Source organism: Ammodytes marinus (genome assembly GCF_949987685.1).
Source record: "Ammodytes marinus genome assembly, chromosome: 22".
Lineage (NCBI taxonomy): Eukaryota > Metazoa > Chordata > Actinopteri > Uranoscopiformes > Ammodytidae > Ammodytes > Ammodytes marinus.
In genome coordinates, this window is record NC_137226.1 from 10,270,949 (window position 1) to 10,287,325 (window position 16,377).

General features: G+C 42.6%; 1 protein-coding gene across 1 annotated transcript in view; it reads right to left on the minus strand.

The window, feature by feature from the left end:
* The window catches only part of wnk1b (WNK lysine deficient protein kinase 1b), an 88,070-nt gene that overhangs the window by 7,523 nt on the left and 64,170 nt on the right, over positions 1 to 16,377 (minus strand). Inside the window, exons 15-35 of the mRNA XM_080051164.1 lie at positions 16,159 to 16,221; positions 13,953 to 14,023; positions 13,664 to 13,811; positions 13,316 to 13,432; positions 13,099 to 13,197; positions 12,874 to 12,925; positions 12,477 to 12,614; positions 10,495 to 11,458; positions 9,598 to 9,911; positions 9,430 to 9,500; positions 9,032 to 9,088; positions 7,490 to 7,564; positions 7,352 to 7,388; positions 7,188 to 7,252; positions 6,443 to 6,715; positions 5,682 to 5,935; positions 5,308 to 5,383; positions 5,082 to 5,211; positions 3,725 to 3,916; positions 3,157 to 3,249; positions 725 to 766 (exon numbers count right to left, since the gene is read on the minus strand). Of these exons, the coding sequence (XP_079907290.1) occupies positions 725 to 766; positions 3,157 to 3,249; positions 3,725 to 3,916; positions 5,082 to 5,211; positions 5,308 to 5,383; positions 5,682 to 5,935; positions 6,443 to 6,715; positions 7,188 to 7,252; positions 7,352 to 7,388; positions 7,490 to 7,564; positions 9,032 to 9,088; positions 9,430 to 9,500; positions 9,598 to 9,911; positions 10,495 to 11,458; positions 12,477 to 12,614; positions 12,874 to 12,925; positions 13,099 to 13,197; positions 13,316 to 13,432; positions 13,664 to 13,811; positions 13,953 to 14,023; positions 16,159 to 16,221 (3,331 nt within the window). The remainder of the gene's footprint in view (positions 1 to 724; positions 767 to 3,156; positions 3,250 to 3,724; positions 3,917 to 5,081; positions 5,212 to 5,307; positions 5,384 to 5,681; positions 5,936 to 6,442; positions 6,716 to 7,187; positions 7,253 to 7,351; positions 7,389 to 7,489; positions 7,565 to 9,031; positions 9,089 to 9,429; positions 9,501 to 9,597; positions 9,912 to 10,494; positions 11,459 to 12,476; positions 12,615 to 12,873; positions 12,926 to 13,098; positions 13,198 to 13,315; positions 13,433 to 13,663; positions 13,812 to 13,952; positions 14,024 to 16,158; positions 16,222 to 16,377) is intronic.

A 16,377-nucleotide genomic window follows, 5' to 3' on the forward strand; every position in this document is an offset into this window, starting at 1 on the left:
ATTCCCAGTTGTCTTTTTTTTATATGTATCATTCCTTTATTATTCCCCTCAATTCAGACAAGGCAAAAAGGGGATGCTGAAAAAATGAGCTTGGCTCGGAAATATTCATGAGAAAAGACATAATATGCAGGGATTAGCCAGTAACAACTAATCATACAGTTGGCCTTCACAAAAAACAGTCACGTCATGCTAAATAAAATGGAGGAAAATAAGAATGAGGAGACGCTGAGTCATGACTGACTGCAGCAGCATGGAATTCTGGGCAATGTAGTCAAGACCCCCCAAAGCCATGACAAGGGAGGAGGAAAAGGGAGGGGCGCTCACAGCTGTTCGTGTGTGTGTGTGTGTGTGTGTGTGTGTGTGTGTGTGTGTGTGTGTGTGTGTGTGTGTGTGTGTGTTTGCGGGTGCATGCGATGTCAGTTTGAATCTGTGATGGTTTGTCAATTCAGACATTTCATTAAGTCATTTGTATGATCTTTTATAAGAAATCCTATTTTTTTTAAGATGTCAAAACTGAAAATGCAATCTTTCCTTTGAGTCACAGTAGCTGAAATAACCGAATTGAACCGATTTCAAATCTGACAGAGGATCAAAATGAAGATCTAAGGGACACCGGAGAGCAGGATGAAAGCGTGGGAGAGCAAGTGCAAGGATGGACGAAGGGATGGATGGATGGATGGATGGATGGAGGGAGGAAGGAAGGACCAAAAAGAGAGATAGTTACTACAGAGCTGGTTGCAGGGGCAGACTTTTTTCACCATCTTCCCTGTGCGGCCGGAAAGACAACGATTGGAGGATTGGGAGAGAGTCAGAGTTAAACCCCGCCCCCAAGAAAAACAAACACCCGACAAACCAAACAGAATGCATCCGACCAACGACCATCTGAACTTGAAATAATAAGTTCACAAACAACACTGTGGGGGTTGAGTTGCCCAACAACATCTGAACACTGGGACAGTACCTTTCGCACCCATGAGAGAAGTTAGAAGAAGTGAATGTTTGGTGCTGATGTGTGCAGTTTTCAAATGTATCCATTAAAAGGGCTGTGAGGTTTGTTCTGTACCGTGCACTGTGAGAAAGGCTGACCACACATGTCAAGTCACAAGGCTGCTATTATACACACGAACCACATAGTTCAGATGCTCTTCTTATGATGACGCCAATGTATTTAGGACACCTTCTGAGACAGTGCAGACACCGACTTTAAGCACACTTGGTTGACAGTAACTATAGCAGCAACACAGCAGTTAAGACTGGAAGGTAAACATTTTGTAAACAAAGCTCTTGAAGATTAAACTTGTGTTTGACTGTAAACTAAACTGAGTCTTTGGGCTTCAAAGTCTGGCCTGTCCTTTAGATGCTTTTGGGTAACCAAACCCCTGGCTCTGAGTCCTCTCTACAGCTCACACTGTTGCACCAGAACTGGGTCCAAATCAGGATTTTGTTATATATCAAAAGAAAGTACGCATTTTACAGACTTGTAAATATTAAAGAGATTTGAAGTGAAACCAAGCAATGGCACTTTAGTCTTCAGATGTCATTTTCCATAAATGATTCAATAAATGAAGCGTCAATCACTTTTCTTCCTAAACTACCTTGTTTAAGATCAATAAGACCCAGGTCTGTCTCTCTCCCTTTCTGGCTGTGCAGTGATAGGGAATCAAGGTGAGGGAGTGGGGGAGTGGGGTAGGGGTAAGGAAGGGAGAGAAAGGGTTTGAGCTGCAGAGGGTTCAGAGGCATTCATAAACATCCCTTCATCAAGCACAAAACATTTAACCAACGCTACATATTATGATCATAAAATAATTTGAGAAAAACTATTTTGTACTCACAAAAAAAGAATAAGAAAAAACAAAAAAATGAAGACTGATGCACAGTATTTGAACAGAACGGTGCATAAATTAAGTAATCAATATTAATTGAAAGAAATATAAATTTCCTTTTGAAAAATTGTATGACAGAAATCTTCAGTCGTCAGGTCTCAAGTTGTCTTTCCTTCTAAGTCTGCTTGTTAGGTTAGACATGGATTGTGTGATGTTGAAACTTTTAACTGTTGTCATGAAGTGTTTATGCAAACATATTTGGCTATAAAATGAAGATGAAATCCTTAAGATTTTAATGATACCAGACCCTGTTTTTGATACTTCTTACGGTCAGCATTTTGTTTAGCAATCAGTCATCTCTATTATTCTAAATCATAGTTTTTATTGATATTCTTGAAGACTGCCATCCAACCTGTCCACCTACGCTGATCAATTTTAAATACTGTAGGAAAGAATGGGAGAAAATGGAGCCTTTACTGTAAGCTGCAGCTGGACATCTATTAACAGGCTAATACAAAATCTGTTTCCTGTCACTAATGTCACTGGTTGACAAGAAGACGTTTAATAAAATGGTTGTAGCTGACTTGTGATGTGGCTGGTATACTTCACATGGCCTTCAGAAAGCTAACAGATTAGGATGAAAACAACATTGCAAATGTTAATTTAGACAAAATAAACATTTTGCTGGAATAATTCTATTAATTATGTAGCTGTTATTTTTGTAAACTAACTGAAAGTGCACAAGGTTGGCATTGAGCGCTGACTTGACTATTAAGGAAGACTAGGAAATGTCAAAGGAGCGGAGGAAAGAATAGTGAGAGATTTGGAAGAGGAAGATTAAAAATTAAGTGACGATGTAATAAAGATTATATTTGTCGATGTGCTGTTTCTGTGTCCTGCAGTAAACTCAGATTTTCTGTTTTGCTTCTGTGCCTACACTTATTTTTTAAATCCAACTTACAAATTAAGGGTGTTTGCATTTTAAAGGCTTTGATTTAAGCTATACATGTAAAGCAAAGTACTTAGACCTCAACTAATGCAGTGAGAAAGCTCTCAGTTGTGAAATTGTTTAACAGTAACAAGTGATTATGCCTGGCCTGGGTGTTAACATGTCTTCTGCTAATGCCTTAAGAAAGTTGACTTTTTTGAAGTTGAAATGGTGATGTCAGAAGCAGAGGGTCTTCCATTACCAAAGAAGGAAACCCCATTGGAAGACAGGATGACCGTGACTTGACTGATACAGGAAGTGACTACCAAAATAAGAACTAAACTTAAAGAAAGGAGGACTACGGATACAAAATAGGAAAGGGCAAAGAAATAAAGCGTTACACACAAAGAGCCAAGCAGGGCGTACTCAGAAAGCGCGTCCTCCTGCCGCCAGGCTTGAAGGCCGAATGCTCCGAACCCCAGCTGAACTTTACACAGCCTGAAGAGAGGGAGGGAGGAGGAGGAGGAGGGAAGAGATGATGGAAGAGAGAAAGGATGAGTGCAGAGAGAGGTGAAGAAGAAAAAATTAGAGATGTTGAGAAGAGTGAAGAGCGACAGAGGACGGAAGAAAAACAGGGACAAGGAGGAAAGAGAGACAGACGAGAAGAGAGGATGTCAGAAAAATGTATAGATGAGAGAGAGGGAAGGAAGGAGACACAGGTGAAGGAATACAAAAGGAAGAATGCAACAAGTCAGTTAGCCATGACACTGCCTTTACACACAGACTGAAACAGACACAGAAACAGAAGTGAGAAGTCTCTTGTTTTAAGTGGAGTTAAGACACAGCAACTGCATGCATTTTCTTTGTTTGTGTCAAAAGTATTTCTTATGCTGTGAGGGGGGAGGCTTGTGAGGGCCTATAGCTGCAGACTGGAAAAGAGTCCACAGTTGCTGTTTAGCGCGTGGTGGCCTACCTGGGGTGGGAGCGCACAGGCTGGGCACAGAGAGCGCCGCCTCGCTGGTGTAGGCCGAGCACAGGTTGTTGTTGCTGGAGGCAGAGGGTTTGAGGGGCTGGAGCATTGCGCTGTCGGCTAGTCCCGCCGGGGCTAACAGAGCCAGCTGGCCCGGGTACATGGTGGGCACGCTCTGGGCTGATAAAGTGCTGCCTGGAGATAGCACAAAGGGCGTATAGGCAGGAGAGGACAGGGCAAGGAAACACACACACACACACACACCACAGGGAAACCCCCAGACACAAACACACACACACACACACACACGGACGCGCACAAAGAGGAACGGATAATTAAGACACAAACGTCACCCCCAGACATTTACAGAGACACACCACCCAGCACACACGCACAATACACAGAGAGAGAGACAGACAGGGAAAGCAGTCAGAAAAGTTCAAGCTCTGAGCCTGCGCCAGCGTAAAAACCCACATTCATGTGTACCCCCAAGCAGATAAACACACACACATATATGTGCACATGGATGGATAAAACACAGAGACGGTGTAATGTTAGGGCACATTTTTTTGATCATCCTGTAGTGAAGTGGACTTCAAGATTAACATGAATATGTTGGTGATTTACAGGTGAAGGGGTTACATGGTCAGTTCAACCAAAATACAAAACATTTACATTTTCACACTTTCTTCTGGTGGTTTACCTGCGCTGATATTTAAGGTTTCAGTTTGTTCAGGATTTAGCGAAGTCATTGAAAGTTCATTTGTGTTGCTCACATCGCTCAGCAATTCAGCCATGCTAGCAGCTCTGTGAGGGTGTTCTTTCTGCAGGTACAGCAGTTCTTGAGCTAAATGCTAACGTAAACCTGCTAACGTAAACCTGCATGATACTGTTGCCATTATGCTGACATTAGGAGATAATGTTTACCATGATTGTTTAGCATATGTTAACATGTGCACCAATCATTAGATTAACATTAGTTTAGGATTTTTTTCATAAAAGAAAAATAGTATTTTATGTGAAAAACAGTGACCTGTATATCGAGCGCTGTGTTTGTTAATTCATGCTTCTCACCAATACAAATTGTTTGGAAAAAAGAAAAAGTATTTTATAATCTGAGGATGACACTACAATAATTATATGGGACAATATTTGTTCTTTGTGAGCAACATAAACCAAAAACACATTTTATTTTATTTATTATTTTATTCACAACCCACGTTGTTTTGGAGAGGGGGCCGAAATCTTGACTCAAACACTAGGTCAAACACTGCATGGCTATTTACCACTAGGAGTAAGTAAGAAACTACGTTTCCTTGGACTTTGGCTGAAGTGAATTATAGTTGAAACGGGAGCCTACCTGGCTGTAAGGGGCTCTTGCTGCCCTGCATAGAGCTGGTTCTGGACGATTTGGTGGACTTGTTTTTGGTCGGTCGTCTCCTTCTTCCAGTCAAGGCTATAACCGGAGGGATGACTGCCGCCGGGGGAACCTACAGCCAGACCAAAGGGAGAATGTTTGGTCTCTATGTACTGTACGTGATGTGAAATTTAAATTTGTCTGCACTGGGGAAATCAAGGTGGGATACCTTTCCCAGTTTGGTAAAGAGCTGGTCTATTTCATCCTTCTGGCGGGAGTGGAGCGCTTGGATCTCATGCATGTGCCTGGTGGGAGAAAGTGGGAATGAGTATTGTTGAGGAATAACAATGAGAGAAATGGAGGCCTAGTTTTCACAAAGTTAAGGAAAAGAGATAAGAGCTAGAGAAAGAGGTCATGTAGTGGGTGGGTAACCTCATTCTTGAGGGGTTTTTGGGGCATAAAAAAAAATATGACAAGAAATAATATTGTTTTTTCTTTTTAGAGCAGCTCACCATAATAAAGAAGAGATGATGGAGAATTGAAAGAAGGGAGCATTGATAAGAGAACAAGAGATTTGTGAGAAGAGAGGAAGGGATAACTTGCTTTTCTCTGAGGTGGCTGACTTCCCGTTTGAAGTCCTCGTCCTCGAATTCGGAGTCGTTGTCGCTGCTGACGTAGGAGTTGTTGAAGGAGTTGTTGTTTAGACTGGGCAGCGAGGCTTTATGACCCGAGTCTGGACTCAAGATCTGCACCGTCTCACTGGGGCCGTTGGCAGTGTGTGCAGCGGGCGGAGGAGTCTGCTCCTGGGCAAGACTGACTGAGAATCTACCAACACGAGCCTCTGGGTTGGTGGTAACCTGAAATCACATATTAAATAATGAATGAATAGACAAAGGAGGGAAGCATTAGTTTTTTTTATAGTTTGTGTAGCAAATAATCCCCTGACTCTTTTCACTACATGATCACCTAGAACTACCGTCTGGACTGGTGTGTGATGGGGAAAGAACAGTGGAGGTAGGCGACGCTTTAAAGCTCCTAAGAAGCTATAATATGTAAGGTCGCAGAAACCTTTGACCTCCAAAATCAAATCAGTTCTTCCTTGAGTACAATTGTCAGTTTGTGCTAAATTTGACAACAATCTATCTTTAAAATGTTGTGCTCACAGGATTTGAGGTCACAGTGACCTTTGACCTCTAAAATGGAATCGTTTCATCCTCAAGTCAGAGTCGACATTTGTGTAAACTTTAAAGAAAATCCCTCAAAAAGGCGCTCACAAGAATGGCGCGGATGGACAACCTAAAAAAAACCATAATGCCTTCAGCTATTGCTTGCGAGGACTGGAGGCATAATGAAACAGGAAATACCTGGAAGCGTCCTATGGTAGTGGTGGGCTTAGGAGAGGGGCAGGGGGAAGTGAAAGGTGAGGGCTGGTGGGAAACTCCCAGAGTCCTTTGCAGCAGTCCGTCCACCACGTCTCCTCCCCCTCCCGCTCTCAGAGCAGAAGAGGAGCTCTTGTGCAGTGTGTTCTCTGGGCTGGACAGACTGGAGGAGGACGAGGAGGAGGAAGAGGAGGAGGTGGAGGAAGATTCAGTGCAGGCCGGCCTTATGACAGCAGGCTCTTCAGAGGCCAACGAGACCTAATCAGTGACAAGAGAACAGGTGTGTAGGATTACCAAGATTTTCTCTCACAAACTGTTAATTACACTGTTAGTTAAAACAGGTTTTCCCCCTCCAAAAAATATACAGAGCGGCTTCACGGGGTAGGAAAGCTTGTTTTTAGCAAGCAGCCTAAAATATACCAATCTTAAGGAAGCATGCAAATTGAAACTTTGCAAAGTTGCAAAATATGGAATTAAAGCTATTCTCCCTTCATTTTAAGGTTCACAGACTTTTCCTGAAAGTTTTACACTGCTTGAACTGTCATGATACAGTATTTAATAAATGTTTTGTTAGTTTGAAGTATTTAAAATATAGGCCTACATAGAGACAGTACCGTGTTCACAATCTGAAATAAAAATATTGGATTCCAAACTACATTTCTTATTATTTATTACCCTTCAACGGTAAAAAAAATGCATCGTGTATTTATGTGTGGTCTGTAAATCTTACCTGAAACCTTCCCAGTTTAATTGCACCAGAGGCTGAAAAAGCTTCATCATCCAGAGAGAAGGGAACTGAAAGACAGGATGTCACAAATGTTCCAACAATGAATTAAACAATGATGGAAAAGTAAAAAAAAAAATAGACCGATATATTCTTTAATTTACACATACTTGTTTGTCCCGCTGAAGGTATGCCACTGTGAGAGCTCTGCAGTTATCATGGACAGAGACGATGAATAGGTTAGTATTGAGTAATGCCTTTGAATTAGAACATTGTCAGTATATGTTAACGTGTGTGTGTGTGTTCACCTGTGTGACAGGAACAGTCTCTGGGCTCAGTGCTCTCCTCAACTGAGCATCCAGGTCCTCCAGAGGCTGCTGGGACTGGAGGAAAAAGACAGACTTTTAATTACAATTACTTGTTTAATTAAAACACAAAAAAAAACATGAACACACACACACAGACACACTGAAGTTGATAAGCAATACAAACACAGATTAGCCAAAAGCATACATGTACGGCTACAAGGACAGGACCATAGTTAAATATTATTTTTCACTGACACTATGCAGATATTATTTTATTGTTTTACAAATTGTTGTTGTCCAAACGAATGATTCCAAGCATGTTGGAAATAAAATAATTTAGTTTCATGCTTTAAATACAAGTTACACTTGCAATATCAGGACATACATCAAAACAGGAAATAGCCTTGAGAATCATTTCTGCATAATAATGATCCAATCTTCTGGGACTGAACAAGCAATGACTTATTAGTTCCCTATCTTTTGAGAAAATAAGTTGTATCATTTCTGCTTAATCAAAACTGGAGCAAACATTCTGAAATTAGCATTGTATTACTTTTGTAAAACTCCAAAGTCAAATGTCAAAAGGCATTATCTTTCCAAATTCCACTAAATCCCACCCCTCTCCTGTGCTATCACACACACACACACACACACACACACACACACACACACACACACACACACACACACACACACACACACACACACACACACACACACACACACACACACACACACACACACACACACACACACACACACACACACACACACACACACACACACACACACACACACACACACACACACACACACACACACACGAAGTGGAGGGCATGGAAGGTATTCTATTCTCCTGAGAATTTTAGCTGCAATTAAAAAATAACTCATTACAGTCAAATCCCTTGTGAGCTTTCACTGCAGCAGGATTATCTTAATCAAACAGGACAAGTCTGGCCCACGAGGGAGTTACATAAGGGACGAGGAGTGAATGTCGGCAAGTTGGCAGGGGCAGATTTTTCATAAAAGAGCTACAAGTCATTTTTTCACTGTTCAGTGGTTAAGATGGAAGGTCTATTTTTGGACGTCCGCATTCACAGCCACAACAAAAACAGTCTGGAAATTAAAATCAATTCAATTGTCTTGTCTGCCCTGAAGCCATCCGGTACTCAGTCTGTCTGTTTGCTTGCCGCCTCCCGCTGTCCAATTCTGTTACTATGTCTCTCACTCTTTCTCTAAACCAGCTTTAATTTGCTCCTACTTTCTTCCATCCTCTATAATAAGTCTTTATTGAAATCATAAAGTAAAGGCATTTCTTTGTTGTTTAATGCATCCATTTGTCACATTCTATGGCTTCTATGCCCCTTATTGAGCTCTATTCTCATTTATTCTGAGTTTCCACAGCAGAAGCCCAATTGACACACAACAGATACAACATGGAGCTGCGTGTATAAGCATTAAAGACTCAGAATCAATTCAGTGTAACATTGCATTTGAAAAAGAGCTCTGAACATGTTGGGGGGGAAAAAACAAAACAAACACCTGTATTACACAAGGTCCAGGTAAAGGTGGCAGGAGTTCTGAAGGAGGAGAAGTGGCCTAGTCCCAGAGAAAGAGAGGTGATGAGAAGACAGAGAGGTAGAAATGAGAGAGAGAAAGATTTGAAGAGGGTGTTATAAGAATTGCGGTCATTGTGGAGATCGTTAAAAGAAAAAATGTCCATGCCAGATGAGTTTAGAAAACTGGAGTGAGAATAAACACCTTGAAGCACCCATAGTTTCAAAGAAATTACATTATCTGTGATTCTCTACTTTCTACAAACACCCCTCTGCTTGCGGACTACTTTATTAAATTAATATTAATATAACTACAAGTGATTTAACTAGATTTAAAAAAAACTACTGTATTATTGGTTAGTACAGCTAAACTGGATCACTTACCGTTGCCCTGGATAAGGGAGTTTTGGATGGAGTGGTCTGGCCAAAGGATGAAGCAGGGATGACTGTAGAAGCTGAAATAATAAAGTGAATGAGAAACATAGTTTAAAAACACAGCTCAACTAACAGTGACAGTAGCACGTATGCAGAGAAAATCATCTAGGTGCGTACCTATCTGTGCAGGGGTGGAGATAGGTGTTCCGGGGCCCTGTGTGGGAACAGGTGTCCCCAGGGCTAGAGTGCAGGGGGGCTGAGGCGGATTGGTTGGAAGAATGGCTCCAGGTGTGGTGACGACCGGGCTGGAACTAGCACCAGGGCCTAATGGAGATGAGGTGCCTGGCACAGAGCCTCCAGAGGCAGGGTCAGCAGCCAACATGTCCCCCTGGGCGGCCCCCCCTCCAAGGTCCATGAAGAGAGACCGCAGCTTCTTTTCCAGAACTTGGATGTCGTCCGGTTTGCCTTGGGACTCGGTGAATCCCTCACACCTGGGAAAAATATCAGTGGATAGTGAGTAAGAAATATTTCTCATCTCTATTTAAGGCTCAATAAGTGGTAGATTTACAGAAGCACCTGAAACTCAGCAATCGAACCATTCCAGTCTCTGAAACCTGGTCTAATGCAGTACAAATGTATATATGCTATCAAAGTTGGGAGTCTCAATAAGCTTTTATAAATATTATTTAACTCAGTTAAAACAGCTATTTTACTGTTTATACAGTTCAACAGGAATGTGGGTGTGGCCATATCAAACAGACTCTGTGGCAAGTCATTGATTTTTATGAAACGTTCGGGCGGAGAACTGCCGTGATTGGTTCAAAATACTTATTGTGTAATAAGAACCACAGCATGGCCCGCCTCATCTAACCTGAATTTCTGTATAGTTTATCTTACTTTAATGACAATATCTTTTTGATTGATACATATGCCCAACTCCTTTCAGATGCTTACTGTCATCTAACAAACTCTGCACATTACACAGTTAAAATTATTTTGTTTACAGGGGCTTTTACAGTTTTTCGTTACTATACAGGTCCTAATAAGTAAAGACTAATATCGACCACCTCTCACCTCGCGTCACATTCTCCACAGTGTGTGTGCGTCTGGCCGGGCAGCGCTGCCGTCTGTGGCTGGGAGTGGACCAGGGTGGGTTGGACTACGGGCACATTGGAGGCCACCGACTGAAGCCCCACGGAGGAGGAGGAGGAAGGGGCGGAGGGAGGAGGGGTGAGGTGGGAGGCTGCACCCGGGGGAGGAGGAGCCAACAGGGGGCCGGGGATGGCGCTGGTAGGGACCACAACAGAAGAAAGGGAAGGAGTAGTGGAGGAGATAGGGGAGATGGACATGTGATCTGAGGATCCATCACTGGCTATAAGAGTGGAGGAGGAGGGAGGGGAGGTCAGGAGGGGAGCGGTTTGGATGGGTGGAGGAGGGGAGGGGAGCATTGTTGGGGGAACGCTTGGGATACTGGCCACAGGTGGTAAGGTGGAAGGTACTGAAGTAGCAATAGCGGCAGAAACGGTTTGAGCCGGCTGAGGGTGGGTGAATGCCTGGGGCTGAATTTGTGCTTGGCCTTGGGTTTGGGTTTGGGTTTGGGGTTGGGACACTGCCTGTAACACGGGCTGAGAAAGAACCGTTGACTGAAGGATGGACTGGTTGGCCACAGTAGAAGGAGGGGAGGAAGAGGAGACAGCGGGTACAGAAGTCGGGTTGGAAGAGGAGGACGGGGGAGAGAGAGAGGCCTCCAACATATGCTCCTGTGCCTGGTTTAAATTAGAAGGGACCAGTCCAGCCATAGGGTCTACAGTGGGAGCGACCGTGCCAGTCTGCAAAGGGACAGGGGATACAGCAGCAGGTTGTAGTAGGGGATGGTGGGTGGAGTGGATAGAAGCCGGAGCGGTGCTGGGACCCGCATCAAACTGATTGGGGTGATTCTGTCTGAGCTCAGAGAAGGCTTGCTGTAAACTGATGACTCCAGCAGACTGGGACAAAGCCAAACCTTGGCCCACAGTCTGAGACGGAGCTGGAGCTGAAACTGGAACAAAAGAAAGACACGATTGGGTATTATTTATCCACATAGGACAGGTCATATGTCCAATAAGGTTACAGTAGGTGACTTAGTTTAGTTAAAGGGGAACTCCACTGATTCTACACATCAGAGTCTGATTACAGGTCTTGAGAAATGCTTCAAGTTGGGTCCAACAATATTGTAGGAGTGCAATGCCAAAGTGGTGCAATACTCCTTCAGAAGGCCATTTTTGGGATACAAAGAAGGCTGTCTTGTGATGGTTTAAGTGATGCCTAAGTTTGCATCTCCACCCAGCAAATGTAGGTTTCAGCATGTGTCAAGGTTAGATGTTGAGAGAGGAGGACAGTTATCCAGTTATCCAGTTATCCACTTACTGTATGAGTCTGGCGACATTCAGTCTAGTGATCCAGATTGGATTTGTTTCCCCTATAGTCTCCTTATGTCTCAAAAAGGGGTGTGAAACCAGTAACAAAATACAGCAAAGGGTTGCAATATCCAGAAAATGATTAAGGACTAAGAAGAAATAGAAGTTTTTGCACTTCTCCTTCAGTTCCTCTTTTATTGTTAGCTATTATGTTTGAACATTATGTTGTGCAAAAATGTGTACAGTTAGATACATGTACATAAATGAAGACATATCCAGCTATTTATATTCAAATGCTCCACCAGAAGATCCTCTGGTATCAAATTAAATGAATGCCGGGTTGTTATTGCATTTGGACAGGAGGACATTGAGCAATTCCCTCTAAAAGCTTTACAGCGTAATCTGATAGGTGTGTGGCACAGTACACTGTCATTTAGTGTGAATTTGTGTGTGTGTGTTTGGAAATTGAAATCGGATTTTTTTCCTTCCCAAGCTGTTTCTTACTTTTTTTTTTTTGTTTTTGGCCACAAGTATGATAACATTTGAACGGTCCAAGGAACATTTGTGGACAGGTTGTACCATACCTATTTGGTAAGTAAACAACTCTTTGCTGACTTTTAAAAGGTCATACAAACAGTACAATCACACACAAATCCTTACCTGTTTCAATAGGAGTTGCAGAGAGAGAAGGACAGATGGGAAGCATTTGCTCCTTCAGTCTGGCTTCAGGTACGGGGCTGACGATGAACCGTCGACCTGCTGAGTGGACAACTTGTGCTGTGGCACTGGGAGTGATGTCTGGGAAGAGATGAATGTCAATGTACAGTCAATTTGTTATTATCTGATAGAATAACATGCAAAAACAGGAAGCTCTGTGAATGCAAAATCGAAACATTTCAGACACACTATGGGAGATCTTTGTGTAGGATATGAATACTGCCATTGATTGCCATGCATTATGTACACTTAAAGCCAGGTGTTATGGGGACCATGGGCACTAAAACTGGTGCCTGAGAGCTGATACTATTCTAAGGCTTTCTATGTTGTTGTTTTTTACCTGGCATGGGTAGAGATATGGTAGGAATCTGCTGCTCCATATCACCTGTCATCTGTAGAGCAACAAGACAATGATGTTTGAAATTGCATTGTGTTGCCTTTATGTAATGTGTGTGTGTGTGCATATAAAAAGACCAGCAACTAAATCAATGCACCAGGAAGTCTCCAAAGAACCCTATAACAAATACAAAAAGAGAGAATTTAAAAAAAAGACTGTTAAATTTACCTGGCTCTTTTCTCCTTTCTCGTCAGCGTTCTCTATCACCTCTCTGACCTGCTCAATGAACGACTCCCTCTCACTCTCCAGAATGAACTCGCTCTGGACCTGGGCACACAGTTGAAAAAAAAATGTCTAATGTAAAATGTGTGTGCAATTGAGTATCATACAGTAGTTTGAATATGGCTGGAGGGCAAATGAATGAAACAAGTGAGGGTGTTTGTACCATGATTTGGGCGATCTCCTCGGGGTTGTCTCCATCCAGGTCAAACCTGAAGGTCACCATCTTCCTGTTGTGGGTCTCCAGCTGACACTCTGCTACCCTGTCTCCTCGGTTGGAGATCTACACACACACACACGCACACGCACACACACACACACACAGAAAGAGAAAAAACAATTAGAAACGATGAGTCAGAATGTAAACACAGCTGTTTAATATATCAGATTTTTCTTCTTGCTGTTATTGCAACTCATAACTCTTTGACAACCAATAATACCAACAGTGGCACAGTACAAGAGAAGATGTATTGTTTCATTAAGACTACATCAGGTTTGTATGATGTGCTATTACATTGAGGACATTGAGTTTGGCCTTGGAGAGCTTCTCATTGCGTGATCGACTGCGTACTGAACGTCTCTGATGCCTCTTGGTGGAGCGCCCTTCGTGGCGACCTCCTCCATCGTTGCCGTCACTCAGACCTGAAGCCTCCGAGTGGCCACTGAGGTACAAGGAGAAAGAGAGGCCATATTTAAAAAGTAGGTAGGCACTGAAGGATTGGAAGATTAGACGTGAGGAGTGTGGCATTAGTTTAGTGATTGTACATTGTGTGCGGGTCTATTTTACTTAGTTTATTCATTACCTCTCTATTGATGAGAGGACTTGAGGTGGCTGGAGTTGGGACTGGGACAGCTCTGAAGACTGAGATGCAGACTGAACACACACACACACACACACACACACACACACACACACACACACACACACACACACACACACACACACACACACACACACACACACACACACACACACACACACACACACGATTTGAGCTACCAATACCACAGGAGTATTGGGTTAAGATAATACAGCAGAAGGGCACTAAATATACGCATAGTGTCACAAAGGTAAGACAGAAAACTAACCACATTGCAAGAAATGTCTTAATGATTTTGGCAAGGAGGACTTATTTGAATGAAATTATATAGAACAGGCCTAGGACAGAAATAATCAGCACTGAGGTGAACAACACCTAAAACTAAAGCACGGAACAAAAAGGAGGAAAGAAAGTAGAGCCCCAAAAGAAAAAATATAACCTGGATTGTATTCATTAGGTGCGGCTCATGCACTAATTAATTTAATATATTTGTAGACCAATCATAACTGTCTCTTGTAGCGTTTCCAGATGTATTGGTGACATCACACAAACAACCCAGGAAACTTTTCCAACTGTTAAACACAGGGCTGCAAATATGGATACTAACCTATTAAGTCCTCAAAAACAATGTTAAAAATCATAATCAATCATAATCAAAGCCTATAGAAAAATTATTACCAACAACAACAGCACACAGCATTTAACCAATATGAGCACAGTGAATAGGGACAACAAGACATCCACTTGGCGCATTGGACTGTCCAGTACCTGGGGAAGGGTTTCCATGGGAGTGTTGGGCGGGGCGGGGACTACACTGATGATTGGCACCACAGTAACCAATGGCTGAGGAGCAGGCGTGGGCACAGTAAGAGGAGGCGGGGGAATAATAGTAGGCACCAAACCAACAGAATGTGGCTGAGGAGAGGTGGGGCAAGCCATGACTGCTGTCGGCATGGTAACAGGGAGGGGCGGAGACTGGGAAGGCAGGGTCACCAAGGAAACAGACATGGGCGGAGTTACAGCGGGCTGAGAAGAAGGAGGAAGAGGCCAGAAGTGGGAAGAAGAGGAGAAAGCAGGTAGGAAAAAAGAAGGGAAGAAAGGAGAAGGATAAGGCAGAGGACTGGTGAGAAAAAAGGAAAGAGCAGCAACGTCACAGGGAGGATGCGGCGGTAGATGAACCCCAACACGTGATCAGATGTGATGAGCACAGATAAGACTGACGGCCAATTGCCTTGGTAATGGGACAGTGAGCTAAAGCTGGTCTTTAGTTTCACTGTTAGTTCAAACAATATTCGTTAACACTATCTAAGATAAATCATGATCAAATACAAACAGCAGGGGAAAGAGACCACCCATAGTTCACTGACCCGTTACTGACAGGTTTGTCACCGGAGGGCTTCAAAAAAACAACTCTCCGAGCAAAACAAGTGGAATACTGATCCGGCCCGATGATGACAAAGTCTCATATTAGTCAAAAACAATGTCATACGATGATTTTTTTAAATGTACATAACTCTATGATCATGCAACCACAAACAACTTAAGACAATGTACGGTACGACTTCACAGGTTCAGGAACAGATTTAACAACCGAATCACATGGATACACAATTATCTACCAAAGTACACACTTATACAATAGGAAAGTCACACACGGGCCACTCTGTACAGTTCATCTAGGCACACTGTCATACATGCTAATACCTGAACCAAAACTAGCTGAGCAGCTTGGTAAAGAAGATAAAGATGTTCTATAGAGGGAGATGGACTGAGGTCACAAAACTAAACGCAAAACACCCATCCATTTTTTTGTGTGCAAAAAAACAAACATATCACCACACACACATACATGCATACAGACAATGAAGTCATGTATGAAGGCATGTATAAACACATAAAAACAAACCCGGTGATGAACACAGGCAGCATGCCGATGTGGGACAGAGAATGGAAAGAAAAAAACTGAGCACACGAAGACACTGAGAAACAATTTGTGCAAAACATGCAACAACATGTGAATCAAGATTTAAATTGTATGTTTTGGTAAAGATGGATGCACTGCAGACAGGTATATGAACTTGACTTAAAGCCTAACCAGTGCCAGCTTGTGTGTCCATTGTAAAATGTGTTTATGAAGAAGTATTGTGTAACGTATTTTACATCAAAATAGTGGTGTTACTTTATGTACCTGTGCAGATGCCTGCGTCAGAGAATGTGTGGGGCTCTGAAGTGATGTACTGGACAAGATCACCTGGAGAAATAGAGAGAGAGAGTAGTGGGAGAGGAAAGAAGAGAGTAAATTAATAAATATATAAAATCCCACTAATAAACATAATTTGTTGTATCGAGTGGAGCTCCCAGTCATGTCCGGCTTTAAATAACCTGGATAAACTCAAATTTGGTAAAA